This window comes from Aspergillus flavus, chromosome 4, assembly GCF_009017415.1.
Source record: "Aspergillus flavus chromosome 4, complete sequence".
NCBI lineage: Eukaryota > Fungi > Ascomycota > Eurotiomycetes > Eurotiales > Aspergillaceae > Aspergillus > Aspergillus flavus.
In genome coordinates, this window is record NC_092405.1 from 429720 (window position 1) to 452468 (window position 22749).

At 49.9% G+C, this 22749-nt stretch overlaps 11 protein-coding genes across 11 annotated transcripts; 4 read left to right on the forward strand and 7 right to left on the reverse strand.

Moving 5' to 3' along the window:
* Positions 1 to 30: 30 nt before the first annotated feature.
* On the forward strand, positions 31 to 2073 carry F9C07_2068846 (efflux pump antibiotic resistance protein; the record flags this gene model as incomplete). The annotated part of the gene is made up of 7 exons (XM_071508744.1): positions 31 to 130; positions 213 to 952; positions 1011 to 1021; positions 1075 to 1163; positions 1194 to 1556; positions 1612 to 1713; positions 1760 to 2073. 7 exons carry the CDS (start codon positions 31 to 33, stop codon positions 2071 to 2073), a joined length of 1719 nt encoding a protein of 572 aa, XP_071366255.1.
* A 942-nt stretch (positions 2074 to 3015) lies between these two features.
* Positions 3016 to 3597, forward strand: F9C07_2231987 (vacuolar protein sorting-associated protein 62; the record flags this gene model as incomplete). Its single annotated transcript, XM_071509897.1, has 2 exons — positions 3016 to 3020; positions 3108 to 3597. The coding sequence occupies 2 exons, from the start codon at positions 3016 to 3018 to the stop codon at positions 3595 to 3597; spliced, it is 495 nt and encodes a 164-aa protein (XP_071366256.1).
* A 1005-nt stretch (positions 3598 to 4602) lies between these two features.
* Positions 4603 to 5572, reverse strand: F9C07_3326 (uncharacterized protein; the record flags this gene model as incomplete). Its single annotated transcript, XM_041292377.1, has 2 exons — positions 4603 to 5414; positions 5491 to 5572. 2 exons carry the CDS (start codon positions 5570 to 5572, stop codon positions 4603 to 4605), a joined length of 894 nt encoding a protein of 297 aa, XP_041145645.1.
* A 652-nt stretch (positions 5573 to 6224) lies between these two features.
* F9C07_3327 (putative gluconate 5-dehydrogenase) lies at positions 6225 to 7121 on the reverse strand (the record flags this gene model as incomplete). Its single annotated transcript, XM_041286094.1, has 1 exon — positions 6225 to 7121. One exon carries the CDS (start codon positions 7119 to 7121, stop codon positions 6225 to 6227), a length of 897 nt encoding a protein of 298 aa, XP_041145646.1.
* Positions 7122 to 7470: 349 nt separating this feature from the next.
* Positions 7471 to 8445, reverse strand: F9C07_3328 (arylesterase/monooxygenase; the record flags this gene model as incomplete). Its single annotated transcript, XM_041286092.1, has 1 exon — positions 7471 to 8445. One exon carries the CDS (start codon positions 8443 to 8445, stop codon positions 7471 to 7473), a length of 975 nt encoding a protein of 324 aa, XP_041145647.1.
* Positions 8446 to 9151: 706 nt separating this feature from the next.
* F9C07_2231991 (uncharacterized protein) lies at positions 9152 to 10424 on the forward strand (the record flags this gene model as incomplete). Its single annotated transcript, XM_071509898.1, has 6 exons — positions 9152 to 9336; positions 9404 to 9515; positions 9571 to 9613; positions 9664 to 9759; positions 9810 to 10199; positions 10249 to 10424. 6 exons carry the CDS (start codon positions 9152 to 9154, stop codon positions 10422 to 10424), a joined length of 1002 nt encoding a protein of 333 aa, XP_071366257.1.
* Positions 10425 to 10571: 147 nt separating this feature from the next.
* Positions 10572 to 13269, reverse strand: F9C07_3330 (fungal-specific transcription factor domain-containing protein; the record flags this gene model as incomplete). The annotated part of the gene is made up of 2 exons (XM_071511090.1): positions 10572 to 12250; positions 12906 to 13269. 2 exons carry the CDS (start codon positions 13267 to 13269, stop codon positions 10572 to 10574), a joined length of 2043 nt encoding a protein of 680 aa, XP_071366258.1.
* Positions 13270 to 14568: 1299 nt separating this feature from the next.
* On the reverse strand, positions 14569 to 16176 carry F9C07_3331 (putative dimethylaniline monooxygenase; the record flags this gene model as incomplete). The annotated part of the gene is made up of 1 exon (XM_041286093.1): positions 14569 to 16176. The coding sequence occupies one exon, from the start codon at positions 16174 to 16176 to the stop codon at positions 14569 to 14571; it is 1608 nt and encodes a 535-aa protein (XP_041145650.1).
* Positions 16177 to 16780: 604 nt separating this feature from the next.
* F9C07_2202507 (short chain dehydrogenase/ reductase) lies at positions 16781 to 17848 on the forward strand (the record flags this gene model as incomplete). Its single annotated transcript, XM_041292365.1, has 6 exons — positions 16781 to 16829; positions 16896 to 17256; positions 17307 to 17419; positions 17477 to 17499; positions 17558 to 17610; positions 17659 to 17848. 6 exons carry the CDS (start codon positions 16781 to 16783, stop codon positions 17846 to 17848), a joined length of 789 nt encoding a protein of 262 aa, XP_041145651.1.
* Positions 17849 to 17877: 29 nt separating this feature from the next.
* F9C07_3334 (fungal-specific transcription factor domain-containing protein) lies at positions 17878 to 19629 on the reverse strand (the record flags this gene model as incomplete). The annotated part of the gene is made up of 1 exon (XM_041286095.1): positions 17878 to 19629. One exon carries the CDS (start codon positions 19627 to 19629, stop codon positions 17878 to 17880), a length of 1752 nt encoding a protein of 583 aa, XP_041145652.1.
* A 334-nt stretch (positions 19630 to 19963) lies between these two features.
* On the reverse strand, positions 19964 to 22650 carry F9C07_3335 (putative plasma membrane channel protein; the record flags this gene model as incomplete). Its single annotated transcript, XM_041292379.2, has 5 exons — positions 19964 to 21226; positions 21275 to 21706; positions 21760 to 22048; positions 22116 to 22272; positions 22320 to 22650. 5 exons carry the CDS (start codon positions 22648 to 22650, stop codon positions 19964 to 19966), a joined length of 2472 nt encoding a protein of 823 aa, XP_041145653.2.
* Between the last annotated feature and the right edge of the window lie 99 nt (positions 22651 to 22749).

Sequence of the window (22749 nt, forward strand, 5' to 3'; positions counted from 1 at the left end):
CGAAGATCTTATCCATATTGTTCGCCATGCATGAAGCTATCGGCTGCTCTGCCTCACATTTTGTCAGCCGCAAGGGATGAAAGGATCAAAAGACCCGAGCACGTAATTCCAATGATAAAGGGAGAAAATAGTGGGTTTCCCTATTTTTCAAGCTTCTCGAGACATACATTTCTCACGGAGGTCTATACTCGGAAACTAACTTCTGTTTTTAGATATGGCGCCTTCGTCCAATTCTCAATGGGACGACACCGAGAGAGCGAATGAAGAAACCCCACTGCTCAAGGATCTCAAAGATCACCAATCTCACATTCTCCCGCGGAGACGACTCCTTGTTGTATTTCCTGCCTTGGCTCTGATTCATTTTACCTCGTTTCTGGATCAGACAGCCTTATCAACTTCATTACCCGCCATCGCTGCGGGACTCAACACCGGCTCCTCCATCTCATGGGTCAGTGCCAGTTTCCTCACGACGAGTACCAGCATCCAGCTGATCAACGGTCGGCTGTCGGACATCTTCGGTCGCAAAACATGTCTTCTAGGCGCGTTGACAATAATGGTGCTGGGCAACCTGCTGTCCGGATGGTCCCAGACCCCCGCACAATTGTATGCAACTAGAGCGTTTAGTGGCCTCGGTGCCGGAGCCATTAATGCGCTGGTGCAAATCGCTATTTCCGACATCACTACCTTGGAGCAACGCGGATACTATTTTGGAATTCTGGGAGTTGCAGTGGCTCTGGGGAATGGACTTGGTCCGGTTGTGGGCGGCGTACTCACGGAAAAGACCTCCTGGCGATGGGCATTTTGGTTCGTGTGTCCGTTGGCAGCGGCGGCAGCCACATATTTCGGCCTCGTATTCCCACCGTCCGACATGGCCGACAATGTCTGCACGAAGTTGCAGAGGGTGGATTGGTTCGGAGTTTTCACGAGCATGATGGCTATTGTGTTGATCCTGGTACGTGCGACAGCGCCACATAACTGCGCAGCTATACAGGAATTAACTTAGCCTTTAGATCCCCGTTTCGTAAGGAGGCTCCGCTATTCCATGGAACTCTCCTATAATCATTGCTATGTTAGCGCTCGGAGCGGCGCTCTTCGGTCTCTTCCTGATCGGAGAGTGGCGTTGGGTCAAACTGCCGCTTTTGCCCAGTATGCCGTCCATTCACGTAGATGTATTCGTATGCTGACTGTCTAAGTGCGCTTATTCAAATATAATTACTCCACGAACATCCTTCTCGCCGTTAACATCCTGATCGGCTGGGTATTCTGGGGAAACCTCTTCTATATCCCGCTGTACTTCCAGAATGTCCGCGGCTGGAGCCCGGGAACAGCTGGTTCCCTGATCTTGCCGATGGTGATTGCGCACGGCATAACCTCAGGTCTGACCGGGCTCATAATCTCTTGGACCGGCAGGTATAAGGTAGTCATCAGCATTGGCGTTGGCATGTGGATGATCGCAGCAGCGGCCAAGTCCTTCTATACACAGCAGACTCCACTGTGGATTCTGGAACTAGGAGGGATCTTTGAAGGTATTGGGGTGGGATGTTCCTTTCAGCCTGGTATGCATACCTATCCCCTACAACACCATGATAAGCAGACTAACACAAGCCACAGTAATGGTCGGCCTACTCGCAGGATCCGATAAAAGCGACCGTGCCGTAGTCACAGGCTTTCGCAACTTCATCCGCGACATGGGCGGATCGGTCGGCGTAACAGGTACTGTTTCTCCAACACCTACCTTCTTCACGACTAACAAAAAGAGCAGTGTCCGGAGCGATCCTGAACAATGTCCTCCACAATGATCTCAAAGGACGGTTCAGCGAGGAACTCATTTCCAAGATCACGTCTTTTGCCTTCGCTTTGTACGACTTCAACCTCACTGACGAGGACCAGAAGCTGATCTCCAATGCATATATGCACGGCTTACGAACTGTCTTTACTGTATTCGCAGTTTTGATGCTGCTGTTTTTCGTGCTGTCGTTGTGCATAAAGGATTATGGACTAGCTGGTAGGACACGTATCGAGAGCGAGGAACAAGCCGAAGGGGAGACCCGGGAGAGATACACTGATGAGTAGAGTGGCACGGGTTCCCTGCTGTTTAACAACTCTGCTTATAGTCTAATTTCTGACGTCTTGTAGTTCTTGTAATTACTTTATCAAGGATTCTTAGAGATTATTACTTAGGAGTATCATGATTTCAATCACATGGGTCAGCTTGTATGGTGTCGGAAAGATAATATATTCAAACTCATTCAACATCTTCTCCTCTTTCCTGACCAAAAAAAAAACACTGAAGTTGCAGGATTTTGGTGAAAGCACACCCAGCTAATATATATGATTGGCAAACAACTCATGCGCCTTCCTCGATCACACCACTGGATGACATATAAGTAGTACTTTAGGGCGTACGCTCATTTAGCCACGACCCACTAGTCGTACTTCAAACCAACTAGTTATTTCAATTTCTATTTTTTGGATAATTCTTCATCGTGACGGTTAATAGAGCTCGACAGTACTATAACACTACTGAGATTAGTATATCAATACCCTTGATCGACTCCCAGTGGTGTCGTCCTAGAATCCAGATATCGTTAAGTTGGTCTGTGTAGCGAGTTAGCTTTAATATCGAAGTGGTTCACGTGCAGAGTTAGCCCTGAAAGCAGACCCCGATCCCTGTACCGTTTGATTGCGAACTGATAAAATGGTCTCTATACAGAAATACCGTCGACGGCATCTGAAGCTTTCACTCACCCATTTGATATCGGCAAGCGGGGTTGATGCTGCTATTGTGTATTATTGGCTTATGCTTCAACTATTATAGGATCATGCAGGCGCGGCGTGCCCGAGTGGCGAAGGTCATATGAAATTATATGCTACTATTCCAGGAGCTGAAGCGGAGTTACGTGTCGTAGTATCTTGAGTTGTGATTTCTGAGTCCAGATTAGGAATTCGAACCGAGGATTACAATGACGAAGTAGAATGACTTGACGAGAATGTTTCTCTCACACGGGTATAAATATGGCGTCCTGTCTCCCTCCAGAAACGCAATAAAGGCATTCAGTCTTCAGACTTCCTTTCTTATCGTCTAACTTCATCGAGCTTTTCTCTAGTTCACTCCGATTGCCTGCAAATCTCAAGCATCTTCTATTGAATCCACCCTCTTCAACCCAAAATGGCGAACTGGTCGTCACTTTTACTTCAAGCTTTAATGCTATCTGGAACGACGCTGGTAGTGGTACCACTAGGGACGGAGGTTTCTGGCACCCGATTACCCAAGGCACCCTTCGGCCTCTGGGTAGTATGGCTGTCGGGAACTTCAAGGAATTGAACGGTCAGCGAGCGGCGCTCTTGATTGGAGCAAAGTCTACCAGCAGCTCAAATCCTCCTGTTAAAGCGCCTACCAGCTATACTCAGCTTTGGGCGGACAAGGGCAGTGGAGCCAAGCTCAATGGTTCCTTCTGGCGACCCATAGCCGCGTCTGGCTATATAGCTATGGGGGATGTGGTCCAATCAGGCTACACGACGCCCTCGACCAGCAAGGTGTGGTGTCTTCGGTCCGACCTTGTTGCTGACGGCCAGTACGCGGATGAGAGTGTCTAAAATGACAAGATGTGCGGAGTAGGTGGGAACGTGTCCATCTGGGAGGTATATCCTTTTCCGAACAATATTAGCGGAACTGAGTTCCTTCCCGTGCTCATTCCGTCAAACCCGACCCAGGCTACGCGGTAGTTCCAACCCTAAAAATCCCCAAGGATTTCGGAATTTACCCATCCAGTGCCTACGTTTACTGCTTCCACGATTCCCAGCACCGGTACCACATATACCTGGGTTGGACAGTGTGAGGTCACCCTACCATTTACCTCCTTCTATGATGATGCCGATCAACGGAGCCTCCAACTGACCCGCAATTCCATTCTGTCAAGTCAGCAGATCGATTACATGGTACGTCGAAAGCTCTTATATCAACAACAGTGCTGGAAGCATCACCCGGAGCAAACAGGTCACCACTGGTGTCTCCAGTGGGGAGTCCACCGAGCTCGCCCATAGCACCGGCGTCAGCATTTCAGCCAGTACTTGTGTTTTAGTGAAATTGAAGATCAATCTCAACTAGCGCGGCATTCGACAAGCCAACCTTTGGCCCAAGATGTAAAGCAAATCCCGATGTGACCACATGTGCAGGAAATAAAGCATTATTGATCAGGCCGTTCCATCCCTGATCATATCCGGTAGCACGGAATCTTTCCGTAGATGCGAAGCATGCATACGTTCTGAATGATTTACACCGGACCCTACTTGTGATTTTATATTCTGATGTACGCGGGATGATTTATTCCTGGACTCAGGCTCTGTATCAACAATAACAAGGTCCACCCTATACGGGCCACACCTCATCAATTCCTATTGTTCCTCATGGATCTATAAATATTGAAACGGGCAATAGCAATAACTCATTGCCCTGCGCAGTCCAGAAATCTAAGCCTTCTAAAAACCACCCAAAGTAAACAATCGAAACCCAAAATTAAGCCAAGAAATAGATATAAGAAGCGAAAATTAAAGCAATGCAAGAGCATCAATCATAAAAGCCCCGAAAAACCAACAAGGACTCTAATCAAGACCAAACTGTCTAGCATCCCATCTCACGCGCTTCAAGTGTCTCCGGGGATCCTTGACCTGGTTGCGCCCATGCAACCACCGCCTGTTATCCATGATGATGATGGAACCGCGGGGCATCATCTCGGCCGTGAGATTCACCACCTCGGCCTGTGCCTTCGGGCCCAGGAGAACAGACTTGAGTTCCTCGAGCGCGAGTCCAGCTTCGCCTGTCAAAGGCGTGAAGATATCCTCTCTGAAGCGGAGAGCCAGGCTCCCGGATTCCGGGTCGGGGGATAACAGACTACCGATGATGGACTCGTCCTTGTTATCTGTTTTCCGGAACTCGGGTGGCACGGTGATGAGATAGTCTTTCTTCTGGAGAGCGACGCGGGTCGACTCCGAGAGGAGCTTGAGGAGATTGTCGACTTTCAGTACGGAGAGAGTCCCGCCGCCGCATTGGTCTGGGTGCAAGACTTGGAGGGCGAAGAAGCGCGGCGGGGAGGCCTCGTAGCTGCAGTCGGTGTGCCAGGGGAACTCATTCATGGTTTCTGACCTGGCCTGGTGGTCGGGGCATTGGAAGACTGTTTGGCTGGGTCGGATATCCCAGTACCAGCCGCGGTGGGCGGAGTGGGTGATGGGAAGACCGTGGCCGTGCCATTTGTGTAGGCCGTGAATGAGATTTGTGAGGTAGTGGGAGTCGTTGTCGTCGAAGTTGAGGCTGATTTTCAGAACGCCCGCGTCCTGAAGGTGGCGTTGGACGCTGCCAACGTGCGATTGGTCATGGGCGGAATCAAGCCTTGGGGCTTGGAGGTATGGGATATTGGCTGTATAGATAAGCCTTTCGTTAGCTAAATTTAAACAATAAGGGTCCAAACTGAAATCTTAAACAAGCTTACATACCGAGTGGCGAAAGCGCAGGAGCAGCCGACCGGATCGACGTCCCCAGGGCACCGTGGTAGGCTCTGGTCAGGGTACGAAGCATTTTGTAACGAATGGATGGATATGTAGTACTATACTATATCTCTTGAATGATTGTTGATTGACTTCCCATGTTTCTCTCGTTGCGAATAGGTCTATATAAGTTTGTTCCTATCAGCGGAATACCGCCCTCTCGAGCTCATCCTACGTGCAATTCCGTTCCGCTTCATCCCTTGCATCGTTACTGCTAATTTACTTCTTGGCTTACGGAGTACCGCGGTGGCCTACGTACACCTCTCCCCATCTCCAGGGTAGGAATGTCTTGGCAGGATGACGGGTATCATCCAAATGCCCCAGAAGATCACCAGAATGTCTTGGCTTGGGCTTGTCGGTGACGAATGTGACCGCGAATGTGGTTCAATATGAGTTGGAAAAGGGGGTGAGACGACGCAAGGGAGAGCTGATAAGATGGTTGATAATGGAAAAACAAGTGGCTATGGAAACGTCGCTCCATCGAAGGTTCTTTTCTCGCATGCAACTCATCATTTAGGTATGTATGTACATGAGGTCATGTTCCGGACGAACCAATGTCTGAGGAATATCATCCCAGAATGCTCAAAAGCGGTATGTGCAGTCGTCAGCTCAAATGCATCCTGTCATGCAGAAGAGATAACCCATCACGACCAATTAACCCCCTACGTCCGCTTCTTTCCCAATTAGAACCGATTCTCAGGTGCGATCAGCCGCTGGCCGACCTCTCCGTATGCGCCCTCTACCTCAGTGATCGTCGTACCTTGCACCCAGAATCCCTTGGCGTTCGCCCAGCTCGCCGGCGACGCCACTGCCGCTGCGATGGCCCATGCAACGTCCTCCGGCGAACTCTTGAGCGTGTGGGGCTGAGTGGTGGCCTCCAGCCCTTCCACCATGGAGGTGAGTGTAAGCCAAGGCGCGATCCAGGAAATGGCAATGTTGGCTCGGATAACCTCCTCGATTAGGGCGGTGCTGCGGACAAGACCCAAGACTGCATGTTTGCTAGCGGTATAGAGCGGCTGCGAAGGCACAGGGACATAGGAGCCCGCAGAGCCAGTGACGACGATGCGTCCACCCGCTCCTCTCTGCTTCATGTGATGGATGGCTAATTTTAGTCCGAACACGACCGAGTTGATGTTGACGTCAAAGAGCTGCGTCGAGGGGCGCTCAAGCTTGCCTTCCTTGGTTTCATCTGCCAGGTAATTGTAGCGTGCTTGACTGTTCAGCTGCGCTTGTCGTGAGGGATCTTGGGTCTGGAGCAGGGAGATCTCGGGGTTGATGGCTGCGTTGCACACGACGAGCTCGATTGGCCCGATAGTGTCGATGACCCATTGGAACAGCGCTATCTGTTGGTTCCAGTCGCTGACGTCGCAGGTCTTGTACGTGGCTTGCAGACCGATGGCTTCCACTGCATTCTTTAATGCATCCTCGTGTAAATCAACAAGCACCACGCGGGCGCCGTGGCGGGCGAGGAGATTAGCAGTGGCAAATCCGATGCCACGTGCGGCGCCGGTGATAATAGCTACTTTGTTGGAGACATTCTCCGTGAGAGCGTCGCTGTTTGGCCTCGAGATAGTCGTCATGGTTGAGTGAGTAGTAGTGTGATTGTTGTAGAAGGAACAGGAACCGCGGATTAGGGCAATGTTGAGTACTTATGTTAATTTGTACTACAAACGATGATCCACTTGGCTCTTCGTATTGAATACGCTTGGAACCTCGGCTAAAGCTTGAATAGAAAAGTATAGCTATTTTCATTTGTAACAATATCGAGATGTCTATAGGATGACAAGTATCCACTAGCCCACACTACGAAACTATAGTTCAAATCTCCACAAGAACAAATTGTCGTTACCAAAACAACCATATAGCACTAAGGACATGCCTTGGACACTCTACCTCCACACCTACCAATTAAGTCCCACCATCCAACCCTCACAACTCCCTAATCGCTCGAAAGCGATTCTCCATAGCCCTCCCCGTAAAGCTCCCCAAAGGCGCCGACCCCTCAAACCCATGCGGCAACCCCGGATACAAATGAAACTCAACCGGAATGCCCGCCTTCACAAACTTCAGCACATACTCCGTATCCTCCTTCGCAAAAATATCCAACTGCCCACAATCCATATACAAAGGCGGCAACCCCTCTACAGAGTCCACCCTTGCCGGCGCCGCATACGCCTCAACACGATTCGTCCCAACATCCTTCCCCAAATACGCAGTCCAGCCGGTGATATTATCCTCCGGTGTCCAGAACGCCAATTCACCCGCCTGATTTTCAACACCCCGGTCATCGAGCATAGGATAGACCAGGATCTGCTTAGCTAGAGGCGGAGAGAGACCCTTGTCCCTAGCCATGAGCGCAAGACCAGCCGCTAAACTGGCGCCAGCACTCTCGCCCATAACAGCTATGCGATGAGTATCAATACACAACTCTTCCGCATGGGCATATACCCACTGCAAACCGGCCCAGCTGTCTTCCATCGGACCCGGATACGGGTGTTCCGGGGCTAGTCGGTAGTCGATGCTTAGGATTTGTACCCCTGAGCCGAGGACGTACCCAACTAGCATACTTTCCAGGTCCGCGACTGAGAGGGAAATGAACCCGCCTCCATGGGTGTGTACTACGGCGGGGGCTAGTTCTTTCATGGCCTCGTCCGATCCACCAGAGCCCCGTTTCTTGCGGTAGTGGTGGATCGGGACTTGGAAGTCACCTGATTGTGTTGGGGCGTAGTAGACGAGGTGTTCTAGTTCATCCGGGATGGGTGTTTTGGGGGTGTTTGCTGTAATGGCTGCGAGTAGGTTTCTTCTGGCGGTGATGTCGTGGATGGCTGGTTTGGGCTGTTGGCTTAGTAGTTGCAGCATTGGACCTGCAGCTGAGGCGAATTCGGGGTCGAATTGGAGAGGCATTATGTTTCTCTGAGTGGCTTTGACAAGAACAAAGGATGTATCAATGTAACGTAAAGAGAGATTTAGTGAGATAGTGGCCCTGCATTAGGGATCTACAGGGTTATTAGTACTGCTACGTTTGTGTATAGTGCCCCATCTACGCGGAACTTTGAATACGCATTTTTGATCCTTCACGGGAAGACAAGCCATGTCCGATCCGAAAGCCCCCTTTCTATAGGTGTGAAACGTTCCTTCAGTCCGGGCCAAAAAACTTACGGAATGGCAAGCCATTTCCGATCCGAAAGCCTCCTTTCTATAGGTGTGAAACGTTCCTTCAGTCCGGGCCAAGATACTATGTCTAAGTAGTAAACCGCGTTTCTTCCGCTCCGACGCCACAGTGGAGCCTGATAAAATGTGGGGATATCGTTTTCGGAAGTTGACGGCGAGCTGAATAATTTAGTTTTTGAACAATGCATAGAACATGATACTATGAATATACGTTGGAAAGGTAATGTCTATAGAGCCAGGAAGGCGTGAGGGCGAATGGCATATGACAGCTGTCTAGCCCCAGTAACCGCACTATTCCTTGTTATACGTCGTAGTCTATATCGTCGATCTTGAATAACAATGTGTCAACTAGATGTAACACTATAAAATACACTATAAAGATACCTTGGTGTCTGATGACTTTCAAGTCGTAGTATAGGAAGATCTGTCAGTCAACACAATGATGACTATCCCCTCCTTCGACGAACTCCCCTCCGTACCGGGACATCCTCAAACCAAATGCTCCTGGGGCCTTTTCGACAAAGATGGCCAGAAAGACCTCTACGGGACGTTAAACTTCATTACGCCAGACATTGTGAAATCCGCAGCCACTGAAATCCGTCATGGCATTTCAGTCTCGCTCAAGTGCGTGCCCCTGTGTTATTCTATGATGGGTTCATGCTAGAGCATAGACACTGACTATAACTGTTAGCTGGCCCCTGGGAGCCATCAAGAGCAAGGGACACTTTCGCAAACATCTTTCTCATAACGTGGTGAAACTCGAGGATCCTGCAACTGGGAAGGGCTTTGGGTTTGATGATGAAGTAGGGTGGTTCAGCTATTGACTTTTCTATAAGTGAGGTATCTGATGAACTATAGGTGGACTTTAATACTCAAGGAAGTAGCCAGTGGGACAGTCTCTGTATGTTATCTTTCTCATACCACTAAATATACTGTGCTAAAGAACATAAGGTCACTTCCAGCATCTCCCCTCCGGTTTATCCTACAACGGGTTCAAACCAACGGTCGAAACCCTCCAAGCAAATACCGACCTCCCAACCCTAGATCGTAAGCGACAACTTCACCCCAATAGCCTAACACGATCTAAACAAACGCAGACTGGCACTCCCGCGGCGGTCTCACCGGCCGAGGCGTCCTAATTGACTTCAAATCCTACGCCGCAGCAAAAGGAATCCAATACTCCCCCTTCTCGGCTTTCCGAATTAGCGCCGCAGACATCGAGGCAGTCGCTGTCCATCAAGGAACTACCTTCCAAAAAGGCGATATCCTCATCATCCGATTCGGGGTAACAGAGGCACTGGGACAAATGAACGGGGACGAACAATCAGCCGCCATGGCTCCACTGCGATGCTGTGGGATCGAAGGAACCGAAGATATGGCACGTTGGCTATGGAACAGACAGTTTGCTGCCGTTGCCAGTGATAATATAGCCGTGGAGGCTATGCCGCCGATTATTGACGGGGTGGAGAGACCGCCGACCGAGTTTGGTGAGTGTGATCTCATCTATGACCTTGTGTCTAGTGGCTAATTGGGTAGTGTTGCACCAATGGTGTCTTAGTTTGCTTGGAATGCCTCTTGGGGAGCTGTGGGATCTCAAGGCCCTGGCGGACGTGTGTAGGAAGGTTGGAAGGTATAGCTTTCTATTGACCTCGGCGCCGTTGAATGTTCCTGGTGCCGTTGGGAGTCCGCCGAATGCGTTGGCTATTTTGTAGCTTCGTCCAAATGATGTCGCTGGGCTGTTCTTGGATTTGATCCAGGGGTAGTAACTAGTTAGTTATATCTGTGATTTTATACCTTCTGATAGTACACTTCTTGTACAGTAGTACTGCACCAAAACCTATAACTTTGACTTGCTGCAATTATAGCAACATATTCTCCCAAATAAAAGACGCAAACAACGGATCCCAATCCGAAAGACTCGCATCCGCACCTAACGAACTCAAGTCCTGCTGAAAAGGGCAAGGCCATCCATTCGCAGCCCAAGCCTTCGAACCCAGCGCCTCCAATTTCGCCCAGTCAGGATGCGAATCCGACAAGAAAGTGAAGCAGCAAGTCTCCACCAAACTCCGCATTCCGACGGATTCCACAGATCCCGGATGCTGAATCATGTCCTGAAAAACAATAGCACAGGCATGGGTGACGTCAAAATGTCCTAGAATCCATCTATACGGAGCTAGCTCAGGGTCTGCAATACCCGACATGTAGTCATTGATGTAGTTTTGGCATGCGGCTAGTGCTTTTTGTCTGGAAGTTTGCGGCCATTGGGTCGATCGTAGGTAGGGCTGATGGAGGATGAAGAGCATTTTGTAGCAACACATTCTTTGGCTCATTGTGATGAATTTTTCTGCTGCGGTCATTTCGAGGGATGTTCGGGTGGAGATCTCGTCGGTGCATATTTTTGTTGCCTTTTCGTCCAAATCTTGGATGTCTTTGCCTGTTGGTTGACGGATACCGTAGACGGTTTGGAAGATTGCAGAGATTAAGGAGTTTACTCGTATGATAGTTCCTATGAGCTTGCGCTCTGACATGCCATTTTGCTCCATGGTTTGAACATCGGTAGCGGTAGCGTGGATTAATGGTGGTAATGCATGGGCGACCGAGTAGCAGACGTCCAAACTATGGATGCACCACCAGAGGACCCGGCGAAAGTCCACCTCACTAGGGGGCAGATTAAAGGATGAGGGATCGCGGTGCAAACCCAGAGACTGAGCAGCTCGCAACAATACGCAGACAGGGCCCGGATCTGGATGTGTCCTTCCGTCTGCCACGCTTGGGAGAGCAAGGAGAAAGGCCGCTCGGACAGTGTTCAGGTTGGGCTGTCGGGGGTATCCGTTGCTTGAAAGCAGCTGGACTGCTAGGTCTTTCCATGCCGATGAAGTAGATATAGGGGACAGTGACCTCAAGTCACCAGACGCATTAGCAGAACACGCTGCAGCAAAGCAGATCGCCGCAATCAGCGCCAACGAGCCCACAGGGGAGCTACGGTTGTGTCTTAGATTTTCAAGGGATATTATAACCTCAGGAATATCGACAATGGGATACCAGAGATGACAGTAATTCGAATACCAATGAATGAGTCTGTCCACCTCCGCTAGTTGCACAAACAAGTGAGCTTGACCATCGGGAAATTCCAGGCCTCCCTGTAATGTGGGGGGAGCTGATGTCTCTCGCGATTTCGCACAGGGACCAATACCGGAGCCAGCGGAAGGCCGAGAACCATTCGGGCCGTCCACATCTACCACCCAAGATGAGCTGGAGTAATACCGCGCTTGAGACTCGCTAGTGGTGTTGAGGTGGCCCTGTTGGTTGAGCCGAATGACCAGGTCTCCACCGTGGTGGCTGTCTGGTGTCCGAGGTACTTGGCTATAAACGCAAGTACGTTCATGTGTCTGACAATTTTGGCAGCGAGGCCTAGTCTGATCGCATTTAACTTTTCTAAGGCGACATTGGTGACATGCTTGGACTTCCCGATTCCTAGATAGCTTTGGGCGATTCAAATTGAGGCGCCGGATGAGCGGCTCGTTTGACCGAGGCTGTACTTTATTTGGAGTCATGTGTGCACATTCGTTTATGAAAGTAACCTTCATGCATCATAATAGTAAGAATGCAAGGCTAAAATAGACAGATGTAGAGTTCTGATGATGAAACGTCCGTCTGGATGAACAACCTCTTAGGGTCTAGACACCCTGCCGGCCGAGAAAGTTGCCGGATTAGGGAAAGTGTGGGGCTTGATGAAGATACTTTATCTTGTGTTGGCCAGATTGTTCGGTTGGAGGCACGACCAAATGCCTAAGGTATTTTGGCCGAGTGGTAACACGCTTGACATTTTGTATATACAAGGGCATTTGCATTTTACTGAGGATGCAGTGGTTGATTACCATTATCTGCGTTAGACATTGTATAGAGCATATGTATGAGTTTCTGTAACAGATTTCAGGAGATACAGGGTAAATCTCTCAGAAAGCAAACCAAATAATACACGAACAATAACCACCACCAACACAAGACCCCATTAACCGTTCAATCCTGATACGAAGCGCGAGGCAGATTCCACAAAACAGAGATGTGACGTTTTCGACTATGCGAACCAGAATCAACGCCCGGCAACGCGGCTAACATCGCCGATAACTAAAGAGTTTCGTAAGTCAGTACAGTATCTATGGTAATCTAGTAAATGGTGGAGAGATACATACCACTGCCAACGGTTCCGCTCAGGATGGATGGTTCTTTCGCCTGGCGCTTTTTATTCCCAGGCGGTCCATATGCTGCCTCACAAGCATCCAGTAGGTCCCCGACAGATGCTTCATCTTCTTCCCCGGCATTGTAAGCCTCCAGCGCATCCCCGCACTCCTCAATGGAAGGCTCGCCGTCGCGCTTTTCAGGCTGAGAATCACCCTTACAATACAAGGGTGAGTCTTTCGGCACAGAGGTGAGAACCTTCGCCAACTCGGCGGGAATGCAGGGCTGAGGCGCAGACTCCGCGGAAGGCTCGACGGGAAGCGCAGCCGCCAGCGTGGCGGCGCAGAAGAGAGACATGCAGAGAGATTGGAACTTCATGGTGGGCTGAAGGGTAGAGTGGTGCAGAACGGTGCAGAAAGAAGATGGGTAAGTGATGCTTGATTGAGAGTAGATGTGGTGCTGATGAGAGTAGAGACTCGGGGTGTTAGAGCAGTATTTATGTCTTTTCCTGTCCTACAAATTGGTACTGAGGTATTTCTCAAGTCTGTTTGATTGCCATATTCGGACATAGTGGTTGATCAATTCCAGATCTGACGGATGGTAGTAGTGATACTCATCAGTGTGATGGACAAGATGGGGACCAATCACCAGGTCTGAAAGACACTTTCTACGGTTAACTTCAGTAGATGCTGCGAGATCTATCATATTTCAGATGTACCTGGCATACTGAATCAATAGTTCATGCGCAGGAATCCTCGGGAAGACCCGATCGGGCAATGTGGGGATTGCCTGAAAGAGAACGAATACATTGACCACACTGCAGCTTGAGACAATATGGTGGATAAGTCTCAACGTAGTATGAAGTATTGGACGTTATTATTGGTTGTAAAATTAGGTCAATTGGGGTGAACGTCACTAGCTTGCTGCATATGCAAAATAAGACTGATCTATTATGTTATGTCTATGCCGATCACAGTTCTTGTCCCCTTTAGTATGCATACGCATACACACAGAATATGTCTTCAGGCGCACAGGAGAGGCTTCGGAATAAGACTAAATTCATATTCTATCTGGTAGAACAATCAATGGCCTCATATATAGTGGTCAGACGAAGAATGGTAGTTTCTTCGATGGGGTGCGGGCGCCCTCGGTTATGCAGTAGGGCAGAGCCTTGCAGCTGCAGCCACGTACGCGTTGTCTCGAGATGCAGCATCTCACTTCCAGATCGGGTGATCTACATCCCTTGGACCCTGGAACACGAAGTAACATCAATTTAGACTTAACATAAGGAGATGATTTCCGTATCTGATTATCCCATTAGTTGAAAACTCCACGGTTCACAGTAATTCAAGTCTAAGAGGATTTGCTAGATCGAAGACACGAATACTATGCTTTACCCCCTGCTTCCTCGTCTCAATAATAGTAAATCTACCAGTTACTAAAGCCTCTTGAAAGTAAGTATACTCATACTGCAACATAAATCGATGTTGAAAGGGGAAAGAAATCGCTTAGGAAAAAAAAACAATGCTAGCCCTAACTAGGCAGCGTCAACAATTACCTAGTGTCCATCCACAGTACCTTTTACGAAGTTTGCACAACGGGTGAAGCATTAGTAAATCACAATGTTGTTTGAAGAGTACTTGTAGCATATACACAATTACCAACACGAACAAGAACCTACAAAGGCTGAGTAGAAAAGCCCTCCCAGCTCTCAAGCGCATCATTGCACTTCTGCCACCACCTCGGCATGCCACCCAGATAAATCAACGGCTCGCGTCTCTTCCCGGGGATATTAGTGCCCATATACCACGAGTTCGTCTTCGGGTACAGCGTGTTCTCAGACACCAGGCGAACCTCCTCCTTCCACTGCTCCGCTGCCTTAGCTGTGGGCACAACGGACGCCAACCCCTCATCATGCATCTTCGCAATAGCGCGACAGATCCAATCGACCTCCATCTCAATAAAAGGCGGACCATTAGCCAAGGAAGTCGGTGCCTGCGGACCATAAACCAGGAACAGATTCGGCGCATCAGGGATCATCAAGCCTAGATGAGTAGCCGTCCCATCCTTCCACTTCTCACTCAGAGGAACCTGGTTCCGATCCTCGATCCCCAGATCCAACAAACTGCCCGTGACGGCATCGTATCCCGTTGCAAAGATGACAATGTCGAGATCACGATGGCCCTCGGCCGTGATGACGCCGGTCTCGTCGAACTCTTGGATAGGAGCCTTCTTCAAATCATGCAGCACGACGTTCTCCCGATCAATCATCTCATAGTAATCCTGCTCCAGACTAGGCCGCTTAGTACCAACCAAGTAAGTCTGCTTCAACGGCGCAACAAGATCCATCTTCTTCTGGTTCGTCATACGAGCCCGAACCTGCTGTACCCAGTAATCGTAAAAGATCGAATTGGCCTCCTCATTAAGCAGGAAGTCATAGTAATTCGAAACCAAGAAACTATATCCACCGCGCTGCCAAAGCTGATCGAAAATAGCCTTCCGCTCCTCGGGCGATGCCGTGCTAGCCGCCTGAGGCTTAGTATTATGCGGAAATCCCGTGACGGATTTATAGCAGCGATCGAAGATGGCGTCGTAGTACCCTTTCATCATCTCGGACTCTTCGGGAGAGATATTTCGCTGTTTCATGGGCAGTGCGAAACAGGGTGTGCGGATGAACACGGTTAATTCACAATCTTTCTTCGCCAGCTCTTGGACGATTTGGAGACCCGAGGCTCCGTTGCCGACAATGCCGACCTTCTTTCCTGTGACGTCGAGGTTGTCCGGGTATGCAGCTGAGTGGACTAGCTGGCCCTTGTATTGGCTCAGGCCGGGATACTCGGGGAAGTATTTCTTGTATGAGGATCCTGTTGCGGCGATGAGGTACTTGCACGTTGCCCTTATGCCAGTCGAGGTGTGGACGATCCATAGCCTACTCGCGGAGTCAAATCGACATTCCGATACAATTGTGTTGAAATAGGTATCCTTGCTCAGCCCCAGCACACGGTCAACGTGTTCAAAGTATCGTCTCAGCTCCTCGACGCCGGGGAACCGTTCACTCCAATGCCAGTCCTTGTATACGGCGGGGATGTTGAACTGATAGGCGGGCATCTCGCTATCCACACGAGCCCCGGGATAGCCATTCCAGTGCCAGACGCCGCCGAAGCCGCTCCCTGCCTCGAAGAGTTTGGTAGTGAGGCCCATCTCGCGGAGCCGGTAGAGGGCATTGCAGCCACCGAAGCCGCCGCCGATCACGACAGCGTCGACTATGAGGTCTGTTCGGGTCATTCTGAGAGTGAACTGAGGGTTGATGTCACTTGTAAAAGACTTGATGGTGTGAATTGACTTAGGATGATACGGTAGCTGATGGCCATGGTGCTCCTTTTATCCTGCTGAACGGATCCTATCAGGATATACTAGACGTTCCAAATTGCTTCTACGCTATTCAAGGACCGGTAGACGGGACTTTTACATCCGGTTGCTGTAAACTTGCCATTAGTTGTGATGCGCAACAGTTGCCGTCCGAAAAAGGAAGTCGACAGCGAGACCCTAAATCTCACCTGTTAGTAAGGATCGACATCTGGACCCACCTTGGCATTTGTTGAAGAATACACCAAGACAGCCATGAAGAAATAATTCTTCCGACATTTCCGCCGACAATGAATGTACTACACTCCGGAGTAGTATTGTACATAAATTGCACAGGCTTGAATCTCTCAAACTTGGTTAGCCTCGGACTTTTGTGTCTCCGAGGCTATTGGAGTTACTCTGGTGGCTGCAGTAGTCTTTATGTAACTTAAACCCCGCAGTTGGCTATAAAACGCTTATTGAGTCCCCAGGATCTTCTAAACTGTTACTGTGGATCATCCGAGGAAGCATCAAATTCAATACCATGGCGTGCAAAGTTACAGGAACCGCTTTCATCACCGGCGCAGCCTCCGGTATGTACAATCACTGGTATCGATCTAATGCTTACGGTTGAACACAGTAATAACGAATTCATGTAGGGATTGGCAAAGCAACGGCATTGAAATTTGCAGAACAAGGCATTACCTCCTTGGCACTTGTAGATGTCAACTTGGCTCAGCTGGAGGGCACCCGCGATGAGCTGCGCAATAACTTCCCCCATGTCGAAACCGAGATCATGCAGGTAGATGTCACCAATGAAGCGTCGGTAAACGAGGCGATCAAGAAGACAGTGACTCGATTTGGTCGCATTGACATTGCCGTGAACTCCGCAGGGATCAGTGGAATTCCTACAAAGACGCATGAGCTAAGCTTGCAGGAGTGGCAAAAGGTCATTGACATCAATCAGACAGGGCTGTGGCTGTGTCAGAGGGGAGTCATCCAGCAGATGTTAACACAAGAGTGGGTCTCGTAGTTGCCATTTCGTCCAGTTTGTTTCGCTGATTTGTTAGGTCGCGAGGTGTCCGTCAAGGTCGCGGAGTAATCATCAACCTATCGTCGATGTATGGCATCGCTGCTCCCCCAGCAAACTTCGGAATCATCCCATACACTGCTGCCAAGCATGGTAAGTCCCACTGAGATCCATGGCTATGTGGCCCTTATGAAATGCTAAGAAAACCAGCTGTCGTAGCAATCACTAAACTGGTATATGCAATTCCCTATCTACCTCGATAGTCCTTGGCACGCAGACTCACAATCATAGGACGCCAAAACGTACGGCAAGGAAGGAATACGAATCAACGCCATTTGTCCTGGGTATGTATCTTCTCCTTCAATTGACTAGATCCAATACTTATGGTCCAGGTATGTGGACACACCTATCATCCGCGCGGCGATTGAAAGCGGTGCAATGAACAGCGAGTTCGAGAAAACTCCATTGGGTCGTCCCGCCGATCCTGAAGAGATTGCGGACTCTATCCTCTATCTTGCCTCGCCAATGAGCAGCTTTGTCTGTGGTTCTGCGTTGGTTGTGGACGGCGGATACACTGTATGAAACGGGACGGGACACAGACTGCAATGTGGTCATACTAGCATGATATCATAATCAGCCTCGTTAGCAATCTCCTCCCAATGGATATCTACTCCAGGGGCAGATGCTCGTCGTTGCCACAATGTCGTAACGATTTCGCCCAATGATTGGATGTTTTTGATTCCGTGACGGCGTTTCCGATCGAATAAAACAAGCATCCTCTCTTGTAGGTCCGGTCGGCTGCATTCTGCCGCGACCACAAAGCTTGCCCAATTGTAGGCACATCCGCCTTTTCTGTGGGTGAGGGCTTCGGCGGCTTCAAGGTCGTGGACGGCTTTCTCGACGAGGTCTTGAACGTCTGCCACGGGGACACGGCGAAGAGAACGGCGAAAGTAAATAAGGGTTGCGTAGTAGAAGGAATTCAGCGCATGCTGGATGACAATCGACTCAGGTGTTTCTTGTGAATGCAGACTGGGAAATTGGAGATAAAGCTGCAGCTCCAGATTGTCCAGTTCCGCAACTGTGATCTGACCAGGCGACTCCCTGAGGGCAGATATGTCCGCTAGAAATTGTACGAGTGACCGTGAAACACCATGCGATCGCTCTAGATAGTTCTGTATGTTCGGAAGCTCTTTCAGCAACGCCACTAACTGAGCCGACATTCGGAAATTACACAGTGATGAGAGAGACAAGTAGCTCTGGAGTAAGCGTGCCGCTGTTGGTGACTGCAGCCACTCGCCATCAAGCTCATTTTCCAGCATTCCCAGTCCGCCAAGAACATGAGCTCTCCATCGGCTGCGCCGGCCAGACATAGCCTCAGCCGCGATACACGTTAGCACAGCAACAAGTGTTGTCTCGTCTAGTCGGTTTCCAGGACGAAGGTTCTGGCGCAGATGTTGTAGGGCCTGCTGGTCATGCTGGACGGCAAGAGACTGGTACTTGGATTCGCCGCGAAGGTGATAAAGACTAAATGCGGAAGCTGCACAGAGCCCATGGAAGACAGCACGGTGCATGTTAGACTCTGTTGGGGAAGAGTTAATTCCCTTGAGAGCCAGTGGCATGAACACCGTGCGACATGGATTGTCAGCTAAGTCGATCAGGATTAGGTTTCCGCTGAGGAAAACGACCCAATGATGGATCAATTCGATTTCAGGGGTAGCCATATTCGTAGGATTTAGCGAGGATGGAATGCGGGTCTTTTCTAATAAGCACCCCCAGGCCTTGTCGCGTGTGGCTGCTGCGCCAATATCAAAGGATCGCATACGTTCCATCTGTGATAGATTTGGTGTTGTTTGGCCAATCCCACCGAGAGCATCTTCGCTCACGACGCATTTCGGAGGCTCCGGAAAGGGTAACTGTTCCACCGTGAACGATGTCTTTGGAGATGATGATGGGGAGAAATCGTGTTGATGTGGGAGAAAGCTGTCGGAGCTCTCCGTGGACGACTCGCGAGGACTGTGGACCCGTATATTTCGACTCGAGTTATCCAACACGGAGACAGAAAAGACCGAAAACGGCCCTCGCTGAGCGATCGCTCTCCCCGAAGAATGGTCTAAGTCACTCAAAAGCGTTGTTACAGCACATGGGGATAACTCCGGCACAGCCCTAGTTGAAGAGCGCAGTAGTCGACGCTGCGTTGCAGTTCCCGAGGCATTGGTCCATCCTAACCGCACACTGTACCCTTGGCATGTCCGTCCACTGCGATGACACCGTTGACAATTGGGTCGCTGCTCGTCGCACTTTACACGGCGAGATCGACATGTCCAACACCCTGTGAAGGTCTTAGATCGTGGTTTAGGGGTCATGGTGGTCGCACCTTTGTGATAAATGTGGAATTTCTTCAGGGATCATGGCGGCAATTATAATTTATAAATAGTCAAGAGTCCTGTGGGTCTTTTTTTCCCCACACTCTTGGCAGGGGACCAATGTGGAAAGTTGAGGAGAGAGAAGAGGCAAAAAGAGAGAAAAAAAAAAAGCTAGACGCAGTAAATAGAAAACTTCATTCCAGTGGCGAACTGTATATTACGAGATCACACTTTATACAATCATAAACCAAATCCACTCGCTATGCTCATGCCATGAAAAAATCCATGCAGTGCCAGGCCTATATACGCACAGATTTCTTCTTGATACGTGCATTTACTGTTGCTTCTTTGGTTCCGGCTTAACCGCCAATGCACGGATAATGGATGTACCGACATACACCGATTCCTTCCACCCTTTCTGACGCATCCAGAAACGTTCCGCGGGGTCGGTGCCATGTCGAGACCATGTGCGAGCATCATCCTCGAGTGAGGCCCGCGTGATCTCAGAAACCTCCTGGGATTGGTCCACATACGGCGTGGTTTCTTCATCGGTTTCATCATCACTGCTCCTGGATTGCAGAGTCGACTCGAGAAATCGTTTCCGCAGCAAATAGCGCTCTGCCCGTTCCTGACGTACATTGGGGGGTTCCATCTTGGCGATAGTGGCTCGCACGGCGTAGCGTACCAGCAGGTAAATGTGCTCGCAGAAAAATATCGTGAGCAACAGTGCCCATCCCTTGATGGATGTTGGTTGTCCGTTCGGTCCTTCGTGGCCGTTGCTGAACATGTAGACAAGAGCCGCGCTTGTAATACTTCCAACCCAGGACAAGAACCCTAGACTGTCCAGCCAAGGGCCAATGGTATCTGCACGTTGAGGTGATGGCCGTTTGCATTCCATACAGATTTTAAAAAAGTCGGACCGCAGTTCAACCCAATTGTTGATCAAGAACGAGACCGGTACCAATGGCCAGACCGGAGAAAACAGTGCCAGGTATCCAAATTGGATACACATCTCCCGGAGATCATCGGTCACGTCATAGTCTTCCATCTCAGCTTCATTACGTACCCGCTTAAGGAACTGGGCTTCCTCGGGGGCATCCTCAAACGAAACCTCGGGCGCCTTTTTCTCATCCGTGTTGCTATCCGGTTCCACTTTCCCGGTCCGCTTCTTGTATTCCTTGTATTTCTGGAGGCCGCGCTGCTTCAGCATCGGAACTATCGTTTCCTGGGCGAAATTAACGGCCTGGGCGGTCACTGTGAAGTAGATGACCTGCTTCTTTAGACGACCCGGATCGATGCTGAATTCGGCACGTGTTGTTATCGCATCTTTTTTCGAAACGAATGGACGAACAGTCAAGTGAAAGATATCGAGATACGGCACAATACTATGAGCGAAGGGGACATACACAAACGCTGTCAGGAAAACAGGTAAGTATGAGGTGATGAAATTGATCACAAAAATCTTCTGCGTCAATGCTACATCGTACGCGCCCTGAGTCTCATAGTTCTCGTAGTCATTCAGCCTAGTCGCCACTGACACAAGGACGGTACTCATAGTTGGAATTAAAGCAGAGAGCAAGATGGTAGGTATGAAGACCTGGCAAGTCAGTCGGTGGTACATCAACAATCAATGCATAGGACTCACCAGGTATGTCTTCAACGGTCCGTTGTATATCTCGGAGATGAATATCTCAATGGCGAAACATGTCGCAATGATAACACCCAAGGCAACGGCGGCAACAAGTGCAAATGGCACCTGGAGCAGCTGTGTCTGCAGCCGCTTGGTCGCGGGATATACACCTCGAATTTCGCCCGTTGTCTCATCCCGGACTTCCCTTTCAGGTTTGAATTCCCGTCTTTTCTCGCGCAAAACTGAGACACCCTTAGACTGCCATCGGCAGCTGAGATCCTCTTCCTGGTGCTTCCAGTACTCGATGAAAACAATACACCACAGGGCATTTCCTACAGTGTAGATTACAGAAAAAGACCCCAGCAATAGCCAGCATGAGAAGCCAAAAATGGCGGGAAACATGAGAAACCTGAAATACGACTGCAAGAACGCGAAGTAGAACCCAACCTGCGAGAGCTATGTCAGCGTCAACGTGAACGCAGGGAAGCACTGCCGCATACACTTTCTCCGAATGTGTTCCGTATCTGGTCGAGGTCTTCGTTGGACAAAAATGTCTTCTTGCTCCAGTCCCTCATGCATTGCTTATTGGTCTCTTCGTCATGCAGCGGGAAGATGGCAATCACGTTCTCCCACTCCCCATGTTTCAGGGTAATCCCAGCGCCACCAGCTTCCCGGGGCACAGTGATCATATGGTGGATGACACGCAAGCGCTCGGATTCCGATTGCGGCTCGGCAGAGGACTCGGGTTCGGGCTCGGTATTGCGGACGCCATAAAGCCAGTCGCGGATACTTTAATGTAAGATCCAGTCAGAATGGTACATACATCACGGAAGGAAACGGCGCGTGGTATCCATACCGTGACTGATAAACAGCGCGTTGCAACTTCTTTTTCCTCGAGGCCCGGACAAAGACCAGCACCGACGATTCATCGCCCTCTCTCACTTCCGTCTGCAATCCTACCTCAGAGAGTCGACGGAGGAGCAATTCAAACTGCTGGGACGCTTTATTGACATCTGGGATGGTCAATCTGGCTGTCTCCGGCGGAGCGCGGCGAACATACCCGTATCATAAAAGCTGTAGCGGATGACGTAGTCCACATGGTTGTTGTGAGGCACCTCCTTTTGATGGGGTTGAGAAGCCATTGAGGATAAGTTGTATATCACTACCGTGACATCAAGCGAAGGCGCGCTTGATCTGGCCGTCCGGAGAACAATTCCTTCGGAGAAATCGCTTGGAGCGAGAAGGGGGTTCTTAAGAGGTTCGCGAAACAGCTGGGGGCCCGCGATGACGACGTCACGGCCAAAGCTTGTCGTAGGGTTAACCCTCGGCTTGTGTGGCTGAGTCCAGATTAAGTGCGAGATCGGCGATTGGGTGCTGCACAGCCACTCCATGGATCGAGCCCTACCTTGTTTGGTGGCACCAATTCAAGATCTAAAAAATGAAATCAGCGACGGGCATACTTGAATCGCGAGTCGCAGTCCACATTTCAT